Here is a 24116-nt window from a genome sequence, read left to right on the forward strand (position 1 = left end):
GCTGATTTTAACTTAAGTTCGAAATACGGATTGCTATGACTTACAGTAGAACTAAGTTGAATTACACTACACTTAAAAAGTAATATTGGCAGCTTTTTAATTTCACAATGTTTTCACTATTCCAGCCCATATAAAATTCTCACTGTTTCTAATGAGCTAGGGATAAAAAAACAGCCAAATGAACATCAATTTTCCTATCTGATATTACAAAATTAAAACATTTGAGATGTTAATATTTCAATTAATAGGGGATTTCAGGTTCTCAGTTTGTAAGACAGACTACATATGGTTTTACACAAGTTGTACCTCAAGTAATAGTCAAGGATCTTGAGGTTAGTGTTCCATTGAAATATAAGCTCCCTTAAGTACAACATTAAGAACATGGATCAGCAATATATATGGTGTTTACCGTGATTCTCCACCACAAACTGGTTTACTTTCATATCTCCAAGGATAATGGCAGTGATGGTATGTAGAAACACTTGTTGCAAATCCTTTCTCATTTAACCAAGGCTTTATTTTTCCCTTCTGCACTAATTGTTTTGTATTCAATTATATTGGAAAAATGACCATAGGATGAATGAATTGCACTAAATCTTTCAGCGATTTTGAAATGACATTGAAATTAGTTCTTTTTTCTACTTTTTATGAGATTTTTTTTAGTAAAGGAGCTTCGAAATGTTTGAAATAGACCAGTTTAGTTGGAAGGTGTGGTAGTATATATGGCTGTTTGCTGAGATTTCCACTAACTCATAGACCTACATTTTATGGTACTAACTAATGGTTTATGAAAGCAGCTTTAGCACAAACCACAGTGGATCAGCAGGCGCATACCTTCCTTAAATTTCCTGCCGTTTTTATATGTATATGTGACAAAAAAATGTGTTTGCTTACCTCTTTTTCTGTTTCCTTTCTCAATATCTATCAAAAGGACCTTGGAAATTTTAATAATAAAAATAAGACTTTACATCTTCAAAACAATGATGTCACAACTAAATTTCAACAACTATGGAGACATGTATCTCAAACCTTCATTGACTCCCAGAATATTTCCCAACACTTGTATGCTTTCTACAGTTATTTTACAAAAAGCACACATATTTTGTTTAGGAGGTGCTCTTAGAAATATCTTCAGCCTCCGTATTCATGCTCTTATTATATCTATTCCATTGTGCTATTTTAGAGGTCTTGTTAAAAAAAATTAGAGGAGAAAACAAACAGTCTCATTTCTTCTCTCCTGATTTGTCTTTAGATATGCTAGTATGTTTTGCTTGTAAGACTCAACAGTATAAGTCCAAGATTTTGGTAAAAGATTTAAGTGTACAGTACACAGGATTTTTAAAATCTGATATCACAAAGTTAAAATATTTGAGATTTTAGTAATTCAGTATGAAAAAGGTGAAAGATATCCAAACAAAACCCTCAAAATCTTCAGAAAACTTTTAGGTAGTTTCATTCAGGGATGAACTAAAAATTTTAAAGTCAATTTGTATGTCACCCCTTTGTTTTTCTCATGTCTACCAGATTTGGCTTCATGTACTTCTGGTTTATTTTTTGTTTACTAAATTATTTGATTGATACTTCAGGGGCTTTGTTACTATTTTTAATACATCAATGTATATCATTGTATCGCCTATCTGCTCAGCAAAAAGGTAAAAACCAAAAAACAGGAACATAGTGCATGATTTGAATAAGGATTATATCATGATTCTTTAAATATATATCATTTTAAAGTATACACACCAAACACCATTTTCTGGAGGCCTCAAAAATGATTACTTTTCTTTTTGTACTATTTTTCTTGTTATCTACTGATTTCACCACAGACTTGGTAATGAAATGAACGCTGGGAAAGGTGCTTAAAGAGGAAATGTTGTCTGGATGACTAGTCGTTTGTCAAAGAGCATGAAACAAGATGGCCGTTGAGTCAGGCCTGCCACTCTATAGTGATGTATTAGCTTTTAATGTTTTAAAATAATTATAGCAGGGCCTTAGCCACTGTATAAAACCACTATATAAATTCTAGGGCCATTATCAATCCCATTTTTCAGGGATTCAATCAATCAGTGGTTCTGAGGAAAACTGCACCCATTTTACCAGTCTTACAAGCAGTTAAGTTCAAAAGGTAAGCAGCAGTTGTCAACAGAAATGAAAAGTAAAACAGATCTCATGAAGTTTTTAATTACCTCTGGAATTTCTAAGATTAGTTCCTAAACTAGGGCCTTATGCATATGTGCACCATTATTTCCACAGGGTCAGAAAAGGCTAATGTGTATTCAATCAATTTTAATAATGGTAAGAGAGCCAGGTCTAAGTCTAAAACACATTTTAAAGCGCCAAAATGCCATTCATTTTGGACCTAGTCCTGTTAACAACCACTGGAGATTAGTTTTAAATTATAACTCATTTATTGACTATATAGTAAGACTTACAATTTGATAGAAAAGGAAATTATTTAACATTATGAATTCAGTCTTTCAAAAACAATAGTGGTCTTCTCAATTTTTGAACTTGTTTAGCCTGTTTTCCAGAGTTCTTAGTCTTAAATTATTAGGAGGATATCTTAAGGAGCAGAAAAGAAAAATAAATTTTTCTCCACTTTCTTTTCAGCATATTATTTTGAATAATAGGTTGGGAAATAGGTAAAGGAATGAGATTTTGGTGTGCTGGTGTTACAGAAAATGTATTGAGATTAAATAAAGACATTTATTCAGTATATGGGCTCTATAAATTCAGATAGATTTCAGTAAGTAATACAGATCTGTAATTGAAGAACACAAAATAATTCATATCGTAGTAATTTCCACAACACTGCTGATTGAATAAGCAAATGTGTATGAAGCAAGTTAATGGATTTCTGTGTTTGTGAATGCAAATACATAAGCTGAATGCATTTCAGAATTCCACATGAAGTTTAACTATATTACTTAAAAGACTATCTCCTCCTCTTACTCCTCCTAATGAGCTATTCGGGTGTGGTTTCTAGATTTTCTAGGAAGTTCTAAAGGCGTTTTTAATCTAGAGTCCCTGTAGTCACTGAGTCAGGGACTTGGGTTGAACTGATGAGCAATGGAAAAATCAGAAAACATGTTCAAATTGCTGGGCTCAAGTGGTAAATCAAAACCATGGATGTAACAAAATAGGAAGGGGGATCAAGAAGGAAAGGGGTCAGGGTGAAGTTGCAAAACAAAACAAAATAAACAAAAATCTTATTAAGCTCAAGCCAAAATCAGGAAGTAAGAGATTATAAAACGAAGGTCAGGAAAAAAGTAATAAAAGCCTCTATTTGTTGAGTATTACTAATGCACTAGGCACTGTGTTAAGAGTTTATAAGTATTTTCTTATGTAATCTTCACCACAGTTTTATGAAATGATTAGGAAAGCTGACTGGGTTTCCTTAGCCAAGGTCAAGATCATAGAGTAGGAACAGATGATTCATGCTCACAGGCTCTCACAGCCAAGGGAAAAGACCAGGCAGGGAGTGACCCATGTCAGAGACTCTAGGAAGCTAGATCCCAAGAATCATGGTGTCTCTTCCTCCAAGTACATTTCTTCCATCAAGGGTTCTGATTTATTACTGCCACTTCATTTTCTCCCTTTGTTCTCCTCAGTGATAAGAATGAACAGGTTTATTGTGGGCTGACAAGGCTAAAAAATTAGGACAGATTCAAGCAAACAAAATTAAAATAAATGAATAAGAGTTTTGATATCTATAAAAATTAGGAAAAAATCCTCCTTATTTTGTCTTGGAAATAATTTACTAAGACCAAGATACTTTTTTAGATGATGGTAGGAAGCAATCAACTTAAAACATAACCAGTATAATTAATAGAAGACTTTGGAATATGTAACACATCAGGGAGGTGATATTGCAAAGACAAGAGATTCTAATGATGAACAATAGAGAAAATAGGAAGGTGAAGATCTCTTTCCTCAAACTTCTCTGGAGGGTGGGTTGTGATCCTATATAATTAACTCCATCGTTTGGATAACTCAGCAAGTGCTTTTGTCATTTCTCTATTTTAATGGTGATGTATAAACTGTTTATTGTATTAGTAAAAAATTATGAGCACAATTATTAAAATTATAAATATCTATTATTTTTCTTTTAAAATTGCTTTGACAAATAACTTTGTAACTAACCTTAGACACAGTAGGTTATATGCAGGTGAATAAAACTTTATAAGTTTTACATACAAACAAAATGATGAATTACTCTTTTGTTTCCCTTTTTCCTGGAGACATTCATTCACCTTGGTTCTCCACATAGGTTTATTGAAAATAGAAAAAAAAAATTTTTTTGCTTCTTCCAAGTTTCACAGACTTAGAAATTTCTTCTATGCACATATGGCCATACACAAGAGACCCCTGAAATTGCTTAAGAATTCAGGCTGCTATTTGAAAACAGACATGCTGAGAGATTTTTATGTGAGGATATTATCTGAGCAATTGTTATTAATATTAATTATAGTCATATGACTAAGTTCTTGTGCAATTTTATGCAACTTTTTAAAAAGTTTCTTTTATCATGTTGCTCATGATACAAACTTATTCTAATTCTAATATGCAATGAACTTTTCAGCAGAAAGATCCTTTAGAAAATATTGGAGAACTGTAGGCAAATAATGAAATCCAAACAAATCAAATTCATCACTGACAGTCATTTCTGTGGTTTAATACAACTCTTCACAACACCTTTTTGAGTTCTCTTCTGCCTAATAATCTTTGGTGGCTCTGGAAGTAATAACTTGAAGATTATTTGATGTTTTTTCCTTACAAACGAAATTTTAAAAATTGTAATGATTAGATGAGCTATTTTAGGTAAATTTTGATCAGCTGCTTTCTTCTTTTGTTCTCTGGTCTCTTTACAGAGCTGTTGAATTTTCCCCCGCAATTATCATTTTGAACACAGTCTTCCTTTATAGTTAGGTATATAAAAGTTTTGCTGCTGTATTTTAAAGTATTCTAATAGCCTCGCTGTATTACATAGTATAATTTTATACCTTTATAAACACCAGTAATATGTACTTAATGGCTGAGCTAACTTTCAATCTGGTTTTCAGCACACTTTTGTTCAAATAACTTAGTCAGCATTTTGTCCAAATGATTTAGTCAGTACTTCTTAAGTGTTGCAGTGCTGTCATGCATTACGTCCAAGCAATTTCCTCTGTCTGAGTACGTTAAAGGGTCCTCAAATTATCTAGTGAAACACAGAATGTAAAGCTATAATTATGTTATTAAGTTATTATTATTTTCTAAATAAATCCTTTAAAATTCTAGGGAAATTTATGTAATTTTAATTGTTAAAAATGTGTAAATATGTAATATGGCACGATGTTTGGCTGAAAGTATCAAAAGCCTTTGAACTGTACATATACATATTTAACTCAGAAGCTGCATAACTAAAATAATTTCTTAAGAAAATAACCATGGATGTGCACAAAGATTGAATGACTAGAATGATTTTTCACAATTTTGTAAATATATAATAATAGGGAATTTGGCAAGCAAATTATATATATGTACACCCACTTATAATACGGATTCTTATATAGACTTATAAAGACATATAGTAAATAATGCTGCAGAAGAACATCTAAATGAATAAATAGATGTTCAGGATGTACTGTTAAGTTAATTATGAACACATTATATACAGTAGGAAACCACTGTTATATATTAATATATTTTCTGTATACTAACACCCACTCAGGTGCTAAGTCCTACCGTGTATAATTCTAATCACTCTCTCTTTTCCATTCTTACTTCCATTTCTGCTGTTGTAGTGGTTAATGTTTTTCAGGCCTGCACTAATTCAGCTAGCCTACTTCAACAGTCTCATAATCGCGAAGCCATCGTTCATGCTGTCTCTAAATAGCACAGATCACTTAGCTATTTGGATGAGAAGTTGTTATCGTTGCTTTAAATAAAGAACCCATATATTCAGTAGTGTTTCATACTTTTATATTTATAAGCATAAATTCTAATCTAACACAACACTTTCATTGTGATTAACACTTACATTCTGCCAGATCATTTGCTGATAAAACTCTAACTTTCATCAGCATGAATAAAGTATTTAATTTAGGAGAAGAAATGAACAATGTTTAAATTGATGAATAAGAAGTACTTCTTAAACTTGAAAAAAAATAAACCTAAAAATTGTTCTAAGCTTAAACTTCCACATTTTCTGTGTTAAAGGGAGGTTTTCCAGCGAAGGCATCTTGATAAGAAATAACATATCAAATTGAAGATCGAAAGTACTAGATCAAAGCACTTAAAGATCATCCTGGGAGGATCCCTGTAAGCGTCATCTGAGTCTTCAAACCTCTCAGATTTGCTGTAGGATTCCTACCAGCACTTTGGCTTTTTTGTAACTTAATCAACAGTGAATTAAAAATGGGAAACACAAACTAGAGAATTATAGAATACAACACTTTGGAAATGCTTAACGTATGAAGAGACAGTTTAAAAATTGGAGCTAGTGGCATTTTTTTTTCATAACCTATCTGTAAGAAGCAGCACAGCCTGTGTGCCCTTCAGAGAAATTATCAAAAAAATCATCTGCACAGAAGCAAAAGAAAGGGGGAAAAGAGCTTTAATAATATTCAAAGTTTTTTTCCTGTAAAGTTTGTTTCATTTTATTTCAATGACAGATGTTGCAATTCAAAAATTAAATCTATATTTTAAAAAAGGCATATAATATCTTTATTCTACTTCGCTTTTCTCATTCTTCCTTTGAGTTCTCTGATTTCAAATATTTTTAATTATAGCATTGCTAAAAGCCTTGTAAAATAGATTAGACACAGAAAATGCACATCTAATAATCATTGTGTTTGCTGGCTTGTTTTTATATCATTTAAAAATTGAGCTGCATTTTATAATGTCATAAAGGAAACGAAAATATAAAAATTTGCAATTTAAAATTAAAATGTCTCATATTTTGTAGGAATATTCAGCTACTACTTAAAAGCAAAGAAAAAAATAATTAAACAGTAAAACTTGTAGATTATTGCTTTGGAAAATCATATACTTTTGGTTATTTTCTTCCACCTGTGTATTATATACTATTTGTTTTCAACTTTATCCATTATTGCTATGAAGTTTATTAAACTATAATGACATACCAGGAGGAGGTATTCTCCTAAAGGAGAATATGTATGTACTTAACATGTATGTAATATGTTAGTTTATAAACATAATACTTCATGGTGTTATTTGTTTGATATATGAAATTATTTACACCTTGGATATGTGCTTATGTCATTACACTTTTCTCAGTTGATAAACTACCTAAATTCAATGACAGTCTCAGTCAGATTTGAGGTTTAAACTGCATTGCAGTCAAGTCTTGGAGTGAAACAAGTATAGCCAGCTTATAAGTTTGACCTCTGCAATTACTGTTCATTTTCTAAGCTTTCCTGGGTATAAAGGTATGTTAAATTGCCTTTTAGTGCCAGGAATGACTTTTTCTCGGCCAGATTACTCTCTTTTGGTTCATCAGTTAGATATGTATTCTATTTAATTTAGTAGCACAAAAGTTACTCATTCCAACTTGAAAGTGTCCATCCTGGACATTGTATGTGGTCAGCTTCATTATCTGACATTATTATTAAAAATGTGTTTGTGCTACTAAAGCAAGCTTTAATACTTATCTTTTTTAATGAATTATTCAGGTCATCAAATATAATTTCTAACTTGCTTAACCTAATTCAAGTCAGCATTTGTAGACTGTCAAAAAGTTTTTTTCCTGTAAAGTTTGTTTCATTTTATTTCAATGACAGATGTTGCAATTCAAAAATTAAATCTATATTTTAAAAAAGGCATATAATATCTTTATTCTACTTCGCTTTTCTCATTCTTCCTTTGAGTTCTCTGATTTCAAATATTTTTAATTATAGCATTGCTAAAAGCCTTGTAAAATAGATTAGACACAGAAAATGCACATCTAATAATCATTGTGTTTGCTGGCTTGTTTTTATATCATTTAAAAATTGAGCTGCATTTTATAATGTCATAAAGGAAACGAAAATATAAAAATTTGCAATTTAAAATTAAAATGTCTCATATTTTGTAGGAATATTCAGCTACTACTTAAAAGCAAAGAAAAAAATAATTAAACAGTAAAACTTGTAGATTATTGCTTTGGAAAATCATATACTTTTGGTTATTTTCTTCCACCTGTGTATTATATACTATTTGTTTTCAACTTTATCCATTATTGCTATGAAGTTTATTAAACTATAATGACATACCAGGAGGAGGTATTCTCCTAAAGGAGAATATGTATGTACTTAACATGTATGTAATATGTTAGTTTATAAACATAATACTTCATGGTGTTATTTGTTTGATATATGAAATTATTTACACCTTGGATATGTGCTTATGTCATTACACTTTTCTCAGTTGATAAACTACCTAAATTCAATGACAGTCTCAGTCAGATTTGAGGTTTAAACTGCATTGCAGTCAAGTCTTGGAGTGAAACAAGTATAGCCAGCTTATAAGTTTGACCTCTGCAATTACTGTTCATTTTCTAAGCTTTCCTGGGTATAAAGGTATGTTAAATTGCCTTTTAGTGCCAGGAATGACTTTTTCTCGGCCAGATTACTCTCTTTTGGTTCATCAGTTAGATATGTATTCTATTTAATTTAGTAGCACAAAAGTTACTCATTCCAACTTGAAAGTGTCCATCCTGGACATTGTATGTGGTCAGCTTCATTATCTGACATTATTATTAAAAATGTGTTTGTGCTACTAAAGCAAGCTTTAATACTTATCTTTTTTAATGAATTATTCAGGTCATCAAATATAATTTCTAACTTGCTTAACCTAATTCAAGTCAGCATTTGTAGACTGTCAATTGGGTCAATATTAGCTCAGAAGAAAAAATTAAAAATCAATGAATATCAGGGTGAACATTTTAATTTTTACTCTTTAACCTAAACCATTTCCTATATTTTGAGGATTTAATATTAAAGACTCACTTTAAAATATTTAGTTTTTCAGAATTGTCCCTAATCTATACAACTATGTATAACAAAAATAAAAGGACCAGCTGCACTATTTCTTGGTGTCAACAGAAGATTTGACCTTGTTTTTCCTATAGCTTAAGGATTAAGTATAGCCCCAATGGATGAACTGTACATCATTTTCAAAAGAAGGTTTTCTGGAGGATAATGCTGAGTGTACAGATTCCTACTGTGACTGAAACTAGTGTCTATTTAATCTTATACTCAAGATGGCCTTTTGTGACCAAATCGCTGTGGATTTAAAAATCAAGAAATTTTTAAATCTAAGAACTGGCCTTGACAAGGAAAACTAGGAGTAGAATGTTACTGATTTTTTTTTTTTTTTCTGTGAGAGAAGCCAAAGAATCTGGTGCTATTATGAATGTTAGTAGATTTCAACATCGTTTTGGATAAAGGGAAGTATATACATAAATTGCAAATGAAGAAAAGTAATAAGAAAGATCTTCAATTCCTTCACACGAAGCATATTCTATAGAGAACCTTATTTCTGGTGATTTAGGAACAGGGGATTATTTAATCCTACTCTGAAAGAAAGACATTATATTATTAGTAGTTTGGTTTGTTATAGGAAAGAATTGCACTGGAGAAGATTACTTAGAAGAACCGTCTTCTTCAGGAGCTATCACCACAAATAAAGCTGGAAATGTACCTCTTGTACTTTTTGATTAACTGTTAATATGTTGTCTGTAATGAATAACCATACTTGCTTGATTTGCAGAGTGGAAAACAGTGTGTCTAGGTCTTGGAGTTAATGCTTTTTAAAGGTACAATGGATTGGATATATTTTGTAACTAACATATATCTACCTAAATAGATATACATCTTACACCTACAAAATATAATCATGAGCTGATTTAGGTACAAATCTACAATTTTTTTGAAAGAATCACTACATCCCCAAATATGGATTTGAACATAGAACAGATACAGAATAGTTTTCCAATTAACACCCTCTAACACAACCACTCCCGTGCTCCAGTGACTCTCCAATACTCTCAAAGTAGAAGCCCAAGTACACAAAGCCTGATGTCATCTGAATCAATGGCCCTCTCTGACCTCACCCCCTTCTAAGCTATTCTTCTGGCCCCTTGGAGCAGGCCCTTTGCATCTGTGGTTCCCTATACCTGACCACCCTTCCCCCAGATACTGATGTAGCATAATCCTTCTTATCCTCCTGTCATCCTCTTTGCTTCAATATCAAATTCTCAGAGGCTTACTTCAACAAGCCCATTGAAAATTGCAGCCCTTCCACATATACTTCAATTTCCTCTCACTCTAAGTTACTTTTCCTATAGTATTTGAGTTCTGATATACTATGTAATTTATCTATTTTATTTATCATACCTATTGTTTGTTACCTGGCTCCCTTCACTAGAATATAAGTTCCATGAAGGCTTGAATCTTTTTATCAGAAGGTAGTCCCAGGAGTTTGAACAGTGCCTGTCACGTTGTAGACATTCAATAAATGCTGAATAAACGAATGATCTCAAATTTGGATCATAAATACTTAGGGTATTTTAGGGTACATAAAACATGTTTAGTCTGAAAGGTAATGTTTTTCTCAATTTATAAAAGTGTTTGTAAAAGTTACTCGGTTGACTGAACGGGTATATATCACAGAGGAATTCAGACATATGTAATCTGGCTCTCATATATTTAATGATGTCTAATGAAAAAATGCATTTTCTAATAAAAATGATGTAATATGATTCTAAATAAAACTTCTGTTTGTTTTCTCAGCAGAATAAACTGGTCTTCTGGAAAAGTAACAAAGATGTTTCACTTACTGCAATAATTTTGATGACAATGAATGCACGACAAACTTAACACTTCCTTTGTTCAAGACAGCATTGAATAAAGGAAGTTTACTCCCAATGTAAAAGTTGTAGCCAGTAGTGCAGTTAATTAAGAGAAAATGTCAATAGAACTTAACATTGTCACAGGATAATGGTTCCTGCTGCTAGATATATGTCAAGAGACAGATAAATAAGATGGAGTGATTTATTAAGCAGTGCCACACTCCAGGCAATGCATTTCTAGAAGATTACAGCACTCCTTGGGTGGTGATGTAAGGCAGAGGACTGAAAACTAAGTGGCTTTAACTCTTTGGATAGTACAACAATACTACAGAAATGTGGTGATTACGGACAGTCCCTGCTGATACAGCAAAATTACTTTTATATTTAGAAAAAAAGAAGAGATTATCATGATATTATAGAGGCTCTAAGTTAAAACAGAATCCCATCAACAATCTTTCATGAATTTGCAGATAACTTAATTATGTGGAAAAGTCATACTACTCCGAAATTTTAAAGGCCGAAAAAATTAAGATCACATCTATTTAAACTACAGACTTCTTAAAAATTCTATTTCAGGCAATAAATTATTACTGATTTAGGAACTTGGTTATTTTTCTAACCAAAAACTGTATTAAAACAGTTTTTGGAAAAACATCCAAAGGTCTTTTATTCCTTTTCAATAATTTAAATAATATAATCCAATTTATTTTTAGATTGTTAATATTGATTAAATAATATCACAGAAGGTTTTAATTTAGAATCAACCTTTTGAATACTGGTATGGCATATTCTTTGCTTCAAATGTAACTCAGAATACTATTATGTGCTTTGATTTTCTCAGATCAAAGTCACAAGTTTCACTGGTTACTGGGAAATTGTTTTCATCTTAAAATTAACCCTATATCTGGTATTATACATTACAATGCTGCAATAATAGAAAATAATAAAATACAGTTAACTATATTATTTATGACTTTCCCATGCATTATATTGCATTTCAAAAGTATTTACAATATAAGTATTACATGTATGTTAACAATAGAAACCATAGTTCAGTGATGTTCTTAAGTTTGAAAGCATTCTATCAGGGAAATAAAAATTTTGGCATAGTATTTAACATAGATTATATCTATATAATAGAAAAGATCGCTTTTAGTTTTATTAATGTATTGAACAGTCAAGTCGTTACTGGCATTTTAAACTCATAAAATATTCTGGTTTTTAATAGTGGCATTGTGAGTATACTAAAATAAAAACTGGAATATAATCTTCATCATCATAATCATTTTTATCTGGAAAGGGTCCATATAGTTCTAGACTGCCACCAATGGCAGTTTTTGAAGATTGCTTAGTTTAGGAAAATTAGCCTTCTGTGTGATGTTTATGTTTAATTATGTGCTATTTTAGCCACAGATCTCAATATGTATTCCAAAAACAAAATACATATATTCACAGGTTTTATAAATTAGTCCCCAAAAGATTATTTAGTCTTTTCGAGCCCCAAAGAGCTGCATATATAAATTGGAAGCATCCTGAATCAAAACTTATAATTCCATTCAATTTGGTTCATTACTTTGTTGCATCTTTGGCCATATTATGCTATAGTTTATTACAAGTACATGTGGTAATGATGTGCTTACAAAGGGAAAAATGTTCTTGTAGTTTTTCATGTCTAGTTGAACGACATAAAATTATTATGAATTTGTTAGTGTATGGTTTTTACTGTAAGCATTTTCATTAGCTGGACTGGCTTTCCTAATACACTTCCTTATGCCTAATTACAATATGCTTCTTTGAAATACTGCTTATTTTCTGTGAGGTAATAATGAGTATATAAAGCATTAAACAATGTGGCTGATTTCATCTCTTGCTATGAATGGCAAAAATAGTGAGAAAATAATAATTACAATGTTGAGTGCCTTTTTTATGTCTTGCACACAGTTTTAAGTGTTTTATATCCATGAACTCAATTTTTCAAACACCTGATATAGTAGGTAATTATTATTTGGGGAACTAGAGCACCTAGAGGCTAAGAAACTTGTCCAGCATCACATAGCTAGTAAATGTATAGATAGTTCAGTTTAAAACTGAACTGTCTCTTAATCAAACACAAAGATATGAAAAGAGTTGTTTAATTAGATATTTGTATTATGTAATCATACAATCTTATAACTGAAAGAAAAAATTTAAATAATCTGACTCTTTTATAGATCAGGAAACAAAGATCAAGTGAATTAATGGGCCACTTCATTTTTTCCATTGTCACTAGGCAAAGAAAAATTGGTTCCTAGTCTGCGTCCCTCTCTTTAATAGGTCATGACTCAGTATGAATTTGACCTAATTGTAATGCACCAGACAGTGGCCTATTTGTTAACTCTGCACCCGTTGTGACTTGGGCTTTCCTCAGTGTGATTATTATGATCTTATGATGGAGCTGTGTGTTTACTAGTTTGTTTCCCTCATACATTGAAAGCTCCATGAAGACAGATACCACGCTGTCCTATTCACTCTTGTGACTAGATAAATAATTATTATTTAATATCCAAGGAGATGCTTTCTAGATAATGAATAATTTTAAATGGTAAAGGCAGAGGAAATACTTTTAGGAAATGTTAAAGAAGAGTTTAAACAATGTATATTATTAACCGTTAGAAAACAACTGAGGCAGACAAACTGCGCATCTGTCCCAAATGGAATGTTAATTTAGAGTCTGAGAGACAGAGCTGTAAATATAAAGAGACTCTATAAAGTTTGGTCACCCACAAATCAGAGAGCAATTTTACATGTCCACAGTGTGGAAGTATGGATTATGCATTGGTCTTTTGTTACATCTTGATGCCAAAAAAGAACAACTGTCATCAAGAAAGTAGTTTACAAATAAGAAACACTGATATACATGATGAAATATATGATGCTGATTTTTTACTTTATGTTATGCATTGGAATTTCTCTGCCTTACAACTGTGAAAAGTTCAAGTGAAGGCCATGCCACATTTAAGGGTATTTAACAAAAGTATCACAGGACCTTACTGCCCTGTTTTGTAGACTGAAACAGGAATCCTAAATTTAGCATTATGTGTTACAGTTAGCTTAAGAGTATGCATCTTAGAGGTAGGTTAAGTGGAAAAAGTCTTATTTTTCAAAACATAATTTTGTTTTTAAAAGCTTTGGTAAGTTTTCCATATTTTTAGAAATATGACCATCATTATTAAAGTTCTAACTACATATTCTAACTACAGGTGAAGGGGAAAATGGAATGAGGTCAAACAAAAATTGAATTTCCAAATTTACATTCTAAGCTGATTGTCCGTACTATCACATGTAGTCCTTTGATCCCAATACTTTAACTTTGATCAATCCTAAATCACCTTTAGAATAAATTTATCTTTGGAGATGTCTGGCCCTATTCTTTTATTTTTCCCTAGCTCACTTGTGTTTGTTTGTATATTTCCTTTTCAGTTTTACTGAGATATAATTGACATTCAGCACTGTGTAAGTTTAAGTTGTAGAGCGTAATGATTCAACTTATGTACATCATGACAAGACTGCCACAACAAGTTTAGGGATTATCTATCATTTTGTATAGATAAAAATTTTTTTAAAATCGTCCTTGTGATGAGAACTCTTAGAACTTACTCTCTTAACTTTCACATACAACATTCAGCAGCGTTAATCATATTTATCATGTTGTACATAACAATCCTAGTACTTATTTATACTATAACTAGAAGCCTGTACCTTTTGGCTTCTTTCATCCAATTCCTCCTCCCTTCACCTGCTGCCCCATCTCTGGTAGCCACAGTCTGATCTCTTTTTCTATGAGTTTGCTTGTTTGGTTTTGAACTATAATTGAACTATAATACTATGTTAGTTGCTGGTACACAGTGATTTGATATTTCTATACATTTCAAAATGATCACCATGATAAGTCTAGTTACCATCTATCACCATACAAAAATATTACATTATTATTGACTACATTCCCCACTGTACATTTCTGTCCCTAACCTTGTTACTTAAGCTGAGGGGTACTGTAATACGGTACTGTAAAAACACCAAGTACTATGAAGATGTCAATGCTATTTTAAAGGATTTATGACACCTGTTTTTTTATCATTTAAACTTAGATTTTAAAAATGTATTTTTTTTACATCTTTATTAGAGTATAATTGCTTTACAATGGTATGTTAGTTTCTGCTTTATAACAAAGTGAATCAGTTATACATATGTTCCCATATCTCCTCCCTCTTGCGTCTCCCTCCCACCCTCCCTATCCCACCCCTCTAGGTGGTCACAAAGCACCGAGCTGATCTCCCTGTGCTATGCGGCTAATTCCCACTAGATATCTATTTTACATTTGGTAGTGTATATATGTCCATGCCACTCTCTCGCTTTGTCACAGCTTACCCTTCCCCCTCCCCATATCCTCAAGTCCATTCACTAGTAGGTCTGTCTTTATTCCTGTCTTACCCCTAGGTTCTTCATGACAAAAGAACGTATTTTCTTATAGCATTTTGGGAAAGAAGAGAGACCAACTCAGAAAATCTTAAGATCACCCTTCAAGTTTTTAAAATGTTTCTTGAAAGCAGCTCTTCTGTTTTATTAAATACTAAAATAATGCTTTTAATTATGGTATGTACTCATAAGTAGTTCAGAAGAGTCAAGAACATGTTGTTCACACTAGTTCTTGTTTTATAAGCATTTTATGAGCAGAAATCTGATTTGTGCCTCATGTTCCTTAATTACTTTTACCTCTTCGAAAACCTAGTTTAGCATGGAAAGGATTTTCTGGCTCAAATTATAAAGAGTTGGTATTAAAATAAATGAAACCCAGGGGCTATCTCATGTATATAGTTTATGGAATAACTGCTTAGGAGCTCATTACAGTTCACTGGGAAAAACCAGTGGATTCACATCTTAGCGTCATGGCATTGTTTTCTGGTCACACAGATTAGTCACACCCCACACCTATAATGAAGGAGTTTAAACAGTCTTTGAAAGTATGAGAGTTCATCTTTTTCTTTGGTGTTGAAGAATTCTGGTGATAAATAGAAAGAAAATGAGCAGCTTGTTATGTTTTAAATCAGCATGAGGAAATTCTCAAGTAGATGTGACAGCATTCAGAGTACTTGGCTCTCCCTTCGTTAAGGACTGCCTATAATAATTAGCAACAACAGAGATGTTGTTCTGACCTAAATAAAAATACAGAGAGCCTTTTTGAGTTAATATCTGTAGGAAAAGAATATAGAAAAAAACTTGTCTCTATAGTCCAGTTAACCTGTCACTGGGAATTACTCTCATTTTCTCTGTGTTCATTAGGGTCAGTAAACAGCAGAGCTAGCCAATATAATTTTTGTTATATTCAAATTGAATGTGAAATATCAGATAACATTACAAAGGAATGGCTTTAGCTACTGCATTTCAAGGCTTGAATCATTTGGGGTTTTGTGACTAGGACATTGGCAAATTTCATATATTTAATATCTACACTATTAAAATGGATGTCTTTTTGAGTTATTCTCAAAGTTTTAAACAGATGTTCTCTCATCAACAATCTTTTCTGTTGCCTAATTTGATAGAGAAGAATGTCTGACTCTTCTTTTTGTGGAAATGAGAAAGTTGTGATTCTCTATAACACTGCAATCCTTCTGGCAGCGGGAAGAACTCTTTATTTTCTTCCAAAAATTGTCCTGGGATCTCAAAGTCAGTGGGTTGCCTTTGATGTAAACTCTTGTGCAGCAGCCACCAGGTTATCTTCTACCATTCCTAAAGGTCCTCTTTATTCATCACTAGCAACTGTGGAACTATTTGATCCTTAAGAAAATTACCAAAGGAATTTTCCCTCTTTACTCCTTTCAATAATTCTGTCTGCTCCTCTCATCAAAAGTGGTTTATTTGGTCCCAATTTGGCTATGGCCCATTTACATGATGTTGAACATTCTTGCAAGGACTGTGTCTTTCTTATGAACATATTCAAAATATCTAGGTTGGGTATGGCATATAGTACATCCAAGGAATATTTCTTAAGCCAGTTAATACAATTATTCCTTGTTTTTATTTTGTTCTTTGTGTTCCTGGCGCATAGCTGGTATATAGTAAATGCTTGCTGGTAAACATATGTGATAGCCTGAAACATTTTACGTGACTATAAATATTTATACTTCATAGAACCAGACCATCTGAGGTAAACTCTGAAATTTCCCTTTGCAAGTAAAGAGCAAACGAATTACATACAACCACATGTGTGAACAAGTCACAGAGGCCCTTCATGGCCCAAATGATATTAAGAGTCACTGACCATAAACTAAATATCAGAGATCTTCAAAAATCAAGCCCCAGGTTTTTTTTTTTAAGTATGTTGATTGCAGAGAGATGTACATAGGCATGGAGATAAGGGAGGATATGAAATGGCAACAAAACTTGCATAAAATTGGTGTCTCATTCATGCATTAAACTGCCTAATTCACAAACTCTAATGTTCTAGCCAAACAGATGTACTAAGTTTATCTCTATAATGGACCATACTGATTTTGCACAGTTGGATTCCCTAAGCTGTTTTTCTGGAATGCTCTGAAGTTACAAATTTTTAAAAAAAATCTGGATTAGTAAACAGCTTACGTATATTTAACATTTTTCTGCTTTTAGCTGTCCCTGAACTCTTTTTTCAAACATCTATGTGATAATACATGAAATGCCCTTTTATTCCTACTCAATCTAGTCTCTAGTGGCTCAGTAAAGACCGTAATTCTGAAATAATCCAGAATTATTACTGTGCTTCTCCTTAAAAGACTATATTTTTATTAGAAATTATCACTAATTCCAAACTTCATCGCCTGTGCATGGACTGTCATTGACTGATTCTTTTCTTCATGGGGTTTTTGAGTCTTAATTTATTTTTAATCAAAGTGTAAAGATACTTTCAGTACCTTTTAATGAATTCACCTTTTTCATTGTTAGCAGGTGGAAGAATAGCAACATTTCAGAGACGAAGTAGTTAATCATATGCCATTCAGCATGATGCATCATTATGAATTCGTATAAATGTATAATCAACCCACAGGCTGTACAACTTATTTAAGGGAGCAGTTGAGACAGAAAAGTGCTTAACATATTTATAACTTTTGATATCTGAAGCTTGTTTACAGACTAGAAAAGCATGTAACCATATGGATAATTTTATTTATCTTTTTCTTTTGGGTGTTCTCCAAAACTTGCTGAAACTGGGCCACCTGGAGACAGAATTCAGAAAGCCAATCCATAAGCTTGTTAACATTCTCAAAAGTAAGGCTTCAACCAATGGGAAACCTTATTTATAAGTTTCTCATCTTAGCTACTTAAGAAAATACACCAGTGGAGACATTCTGGATAACTTCCTGTTTGGTTTAAGTGAGTTTAAGTCATTGGGCAACAGACTGTAATCTAATAAACACAATGTTGCAGTTAATTCCATGCTTGATTTAGTTAAGTATTTAGCATTTATTCACTTATTTAGTTGATCAGTATGCATTTATTAAACACCTAATACGTACAAGACACTGAATTAGGCAAAGAGACTATAAAGATAAATAGGACACAATCTGTGTTCAAAGGACTCAGGTGGAGACAAAAGAAAACGCAAAGACTTCCTGAAGGAAGTGAGATCAGAATAAGAACTAGAGGATGCACAGGAATTTGCCATATGAAAGCAGAGAGTGGGCGTAGAGATTAAGCAATTGGTAATAAAGGCATTTCACGAATTGAAAAGAGTAGAAGCAAAGGCAGAGCGGCAAGACACAGTCTTGTCTTCTGTTCAAGAGACAAAAGCAGTTTGGAATAACTGGACAATTACATGTGAGTCATGAGTGGTAGGAGATGAGAATCAAGACTGCTGAAGACCAAACGATGGAGTATTGTTCATGCTCTAAATAAGTTTAAACTGTGGGCACTGGGGAGCCAAAGAAATATTTGAAGAATGGGAATTATATGGTTAGCTCTCCATGACAGTGATAATTTGAGTATATGTGTAAGTATGTGGAGCATATATTTGCAGGAAACAAAACTGAAAAAGAAAGACCTATTATGAGATTCCTGTAGCTCAGATGAGAAATGAGATAGGCCTAATCTAGGTAACAATCCAGGTCTTATCTCTCTAGGTGAAAACAGATTTCCACTCCTAGAAATAAGTATGAAGTAAAATTTGCATGACTTATGGTTGGATATGAGGGATAGAAGGAAGAAAAAATCAAAACTGTTTTCAAAGTTTCTAACCTTTAAGTCTGAGTGGTTGCTAATGCATCAGCTAGAATAGAGAACATGAGAGGCTATAAAGGTTTAAAGTGCAAAAAAATTCAATTATTGGCATGTTGGAATTTGTGGTATCTCTGATATATCCAGAGAGTCTAGTGAGAATATATAAAACTAAAATTCAAGGATGATATAGATTTGGGAGTCATCTGCATTTTGGTAGTTATTGAAACCATGCACAGAAAAACTAGATGGAATGGGAAGAAGTGAGATAAACAGAGAGGTTAGTTATGTGTAGCTTTACCACCTTCCATCTCTAGTCAGTACTCATATTTATCAACATCCTAGTTATCTATCCTCATTTATTGACAATTTTGGCACACGGCTTATTTTCTTTCTCTCTAATCCAAGCCAACCATCATTACAGATGGTTCATCTAATCCTGTGGATTCTCAGTTGATCAGCTTTGAAGTTCTTCACCAACTCTTCAGGAATCCACATCTACACACCTGTAACTTGTCCTCTACTGTTTCATCTCAAAAATGTTAGGCTCAGGTGTCCCATTTTGTCAATACAAACTTTGAACTATCTCACACTGATATTTCTACAGTTGTTATTTGGTCTCATCAAGAACTCTACTCTCTCCCACTACCACTCTCTTACTTTCCAGTCTTACTCTCTATTACACTCTGATTATTGGTCTTTGTATTTTTTATTGCTCCATGTACCCTAGAATCTACTATTTCAACCACCATCTTGCTAATAATCTAAAATAATCTGCCTTGTTATCCTTTTCTCGTGTGCCTAACTGTCCACAGCTGAGACTAATTTGTTTTTATTTATTGAGTAAACACTTCTGTGATACTTATATAAGTCACTGTATCTAAGAACTTCACATTTTAAAACCATTTAAATTCTCATGACAAAGCCATGAGGTGGCACATCCAGAGTGTTTCCTGCAAGAGAAGCTCACACCATCATACAAGTTTGTGATCCCCAACCTGGACTAAAAAATTCTTCTGTTTCACTGACTCTTCCCCCTACTTTGGGGACACGCTCTATAGAGAAATCAATCATCATGGTGTGAGAAAGCCAAACTATCCTATGGAGAAAGGCCGGAGAGGACAACTGAGGTCACCAGCTCTCTGCCAGCATTAACCACCAGACGTATGAATGAAATGAACAAGCCTTCAGATGAGTTCAGCCTCCAGACTTTGGGCAGTCTAGCTGAGGCTTCAGACATCATTGAGCAGAGACAAGCCATCCACACCATGTCCTGTCTAAACTTGTGACCCACGAAGCTGATAGGTTTTGGAGGAATTTATTATGCAGCTCTAGTCACTGGAATACTACCAATAACAAGGTTATTGCTAAATCCAACGAACACCTTTCAAGTATTAATTTTACTTGATTCTTTGAAATGTTTAACACTGTCAACCAATCTTCCATATTCAAATATTGTCTTTACTTGGTATGTATACCACTAGATGGTACACATGGTACTTGCATCTTTCTTGTCACTACTTACTAGTTATCACTGAAATCTCGTCTACCCATTCCTTTCCTTAGGGCTCTGTCCTAGGCCCTCTCTGAGTCAGTCGTCCTCAATCAGGAGTATGCAGTTGAGAACAACTACTCTGTACGATCTCGTTCACTTCCATGGCTTCAATTATCTCCTACATGCCAATATCTCCTCAATGTATATTTAGCCCAGATGTCTCTTCTGTGCTTCTGACAAATATATCAAACCATTAACAAGCATTAGAAATATACCCCTGGATATTTCACAGATACCTCAACTCAAATGTACCAAAATGAATGCATCATCTTCCACATCACACCTGCTCTTCTTAATTTTTTTCCCCAGAAAATGACATCGACAACCAATACACATAATTTCCCAATCCAGAAACCTAGGATAAAATTTCACCTCCTTTTTCTCCTTCAGTACCAATCCCCATACCACTATATAATTTATCAGGTTCTATAGATTCCAATTCATCAATACCCTTCTCTTGATTCCCAGTGTCATCTTACCTTTGTGCAAGCCACATTAACTCTTTATTTAGTTATTATAATACTCTGATAATTTGTTTCCCTTTCCACATTGCTCTCTTTCAATTTTATCCATACTACAATCACAATGTTTCTGATTATAGTAAAAATTTAAACATGCATTTCCCTGTTTAATACCTTTAAATTGCTGTTAATTTCCCTGAAGATCAAATTCAAACCCCTGATAATAACAAATATATCTTCAGCCTCATCTTTACCAGCTCCATAGTCTATTCTGCATAGTCTATTCTGATTCCTCCCTCACTTCTTGGTCTTAAATTCTATCCTACCGTCTATGTATCCTTCCCCCATCCTTTTCTTCAATAAGCTCTTTGCATAGTTACTTCTGTCTCTGTTTATACAGTACTAATTCAAAAAGCCTTCTTTGCGACATTAAGATATATTCACCCTCCCCACGACTATGATCTCATAACAGTCTCTATCACGCGTGGATTTTACATGTTTGCATCCCACAAGACTTGTAGCTCAATCATGGCAACGACTCCCTTGCTCCCAACTGTATACTCAGTGCCTAGCAAAGTTCTACTTAAATAAATAGCATGGATTAAATATCTACTAGATTAGTGATTAATGAATGGACCAAAAATACCTGCAATAAAGATACACAGATACAGAAAGGTAGCGGGAAAAAGCATGCTTACAGAGGTTTGCGGGATAGACTTTATGTGAGAAAGTAGAGATGAAAAGTCTAGGCAAACCTTATGATTAGTTAAATGAGAACAGAAAGAATGAAATTTAATGGAAGATCCAATAGCAAGTGTATATAAAAAGTAAGATGTTATTGAGAGCTGTAAATATTAAGGCAAAAGCATCATGTGTCTCCATTGTGACACCTATGTCTTCTCTTCAATACATATGACAAGTCTGCAAAAAACTATCAATCCCCTAAGTATTTTATTATTTCATTTTCTATGATGGCAGTAGTCTCAAATAAGGGGCTCAATAAATATTGTTCTATTCTGAAGCAGTAAGAGTCAAGTAATTACCTAGATAAGTTTAAAGAGTAGGCAGATTGACTATTGAATAACACAACAAAGACATTGTTTAGAATATAATGAAATTATAAGTTAATTGGTAAAAATTATATATTAAAGTAAGAGATAAAGCGTAAATTTCTTATCAGAATCTTAAAGTCTTTTCACTGCCAATGAATATTTTTAATACATGAAACAATGTCTCTCAACAAACAGCAAGTCTTAACATCTCTTATACACATAAATAATTAAGCAATATCTGCTCTGGTAGTAAGTATTTTCATAAATCTCAGTAAGTATTTATCTGAGAAATAGAAAGGCTATTTCTCAGAATCGGAGCTTGGGAAGGAAAATCTCCTCTTGAGTTTCTTGTGAACCTTACCTCTGACATTCATCTTTGGCTTTGTTGATAAAACTGAACTTACATCAAAAGATACTGTACCATTTTTTGCTGAAAATCTGCTGTTTGAGATCCACTAGGAAAGAGCAAGAAATGTTCTTTTCTTAGCATTGCTGTAAAGACCTTTAGAACACTTACTGATGTCAAGACACAGAACGTTCTTAACTGAATGCATGGCATATGAAACATCACATTCCTTTTTTGTACTGAAATATATATTTTTTCCTTACCTTGCTGCACAAAGGATCCATACACAAACCACATGGAGTTGTAGAGAGTGGTAGAAGTCATCGATCCCATTTGTAATCTTGGGGGATTAAGCCAATTCAAGAGGTAGACCAGTAGACCGACCAGAAGAACTGTGCCAGCAATGCAAGCCCATAGTGAGAGATCGAATGGTGCAAGACAGGCAAACATATCCACTGTCTTTTCAGCCCTTCGAAGTAGGACTCCCACTGAGTAGTCCATGTAACGTGTTGTAAAGTCCACCACATTCTCACGGTCTGGGGTGATAGTCAAAGCAGAAATCCCTATGTCCGCCCTCTGAGAAATTGAAAGAGACAGGAATACATTAACAGTGTGAAAAACAACTTGATTTGTGGCACTTTAGCTTGCCTTGAGGAAAATAAAATAGATGCCGCAGGCAACATCTTAAGTCTTTTTATATAAACTGAAAAACACTGCAGAGACTTCTTAGAGAAGACCTATATGTGAATTTTTCATTTCCTCCTGCAAATCTTGGCCCACCAGAGTTAGACAAATTACCTTGTTCCTATTATCAGTGCATGTGAAATCAGTGAAGAATATTTCAGACACAGACAATGCCTGAAGGAAATTGTCTTTTTTCCTTGGGTCATTTTATCAAAGCCATCATTAACACAGTAGCAAAGGTAAAACATATTCTAAAGAATTCTTCCTGAGAAAATGTTCCCAAGATATTCAACATGTTCTTAACATCTAAGTTATTAAAAACAAAAACTCAACGTGGCACTTCACCCTTGGTTTAGATTTCTCTGCATCAAAATTTATATTATTGGGTTCTAAATATATTAGAGTTTATTAGAGATTTCATAGCATTAAGTTATAACATCATACACCAGGGGTTTCTACCATAATTTTATTTTTTAAACCTCGAAACATTTTAATGAACAATTAAAGATTAAGGAAACAGATAATTCTTGGAGCAATAACCATTGTTTTCAGTATGTGTCTCAGATTCTCAGTGTTAGCACTCAGAACCACACAGAGCACATGCTATTTTACTTATATAAGGCACATGGCAGAATTGCAGTGACAGCACATAACAAATGACTTCACATTTAAATTCTATGATATGAAAACATATTTAAATATCTAAAAGATGCATCTTATTTGAAATAATTATTTGTGGTTGTGACTAAAGCTGTGCGAAGCTCCTTTCAGACAAACACAAACAATAGTAAACTGAACATTTTCATTATTCCTTTTTTTTTATAGTTTGATGAAAGAATATAGAAACTGGTTTTAATGCCTTTGGAGAAAAGAAAAAAAGACATGAAAATTAACATGCCTAGTGGAATGCTAAACCAATTCCCATACATCTAGTCTCTGAAGTAATAACAGCTGCAAA

General features: G+C 33.1%; 1 protein-coding gene across 2 annotated transcripts in view; it reads right to left on the bottom strand.

Annotated features, from left to right (window-relative positions):
* The window catches only part of GRID2 (glutamate ionotropic receptor delta type subunit 2), a 1308561-nt gene that overhangs the window by 247040 nt on the left and 1037405 nt on the right, over positions 1–24116 (bottom strand). For both annotated transcript variants that reach the window (XM_024736087.1, XM_024736086.1), the window contains one exon: positions 22738–23050. In XM_024736087.1, the coding sequence (XP_024591855.1) occupies positions 22738–23050 (313 nt within the window). The remainder of the gene's footprint in view (positions 1–22737; positions 23051–24116) is intronic.

Source organism: Neophocaena asiaeorientalis, unplaced genomic scaffold (genome assembly GCF_003031525.2).
Source record: "Neophocaena asiaeorientalis asiaeorientalis breed wild unplaced genomic scaffold, Neophocaena_asiaeorientalis_V1.1 scaffold7, whole genome shotgun sequence".
Classification (NCBI taxonomy): domain Eukaryota; kingdom Metazoa; phylum Chordata; class Mammalia; order Artiodactyla; family Phocoenidae; genus Neophocaena; species Neophocaena asiaeorientalis.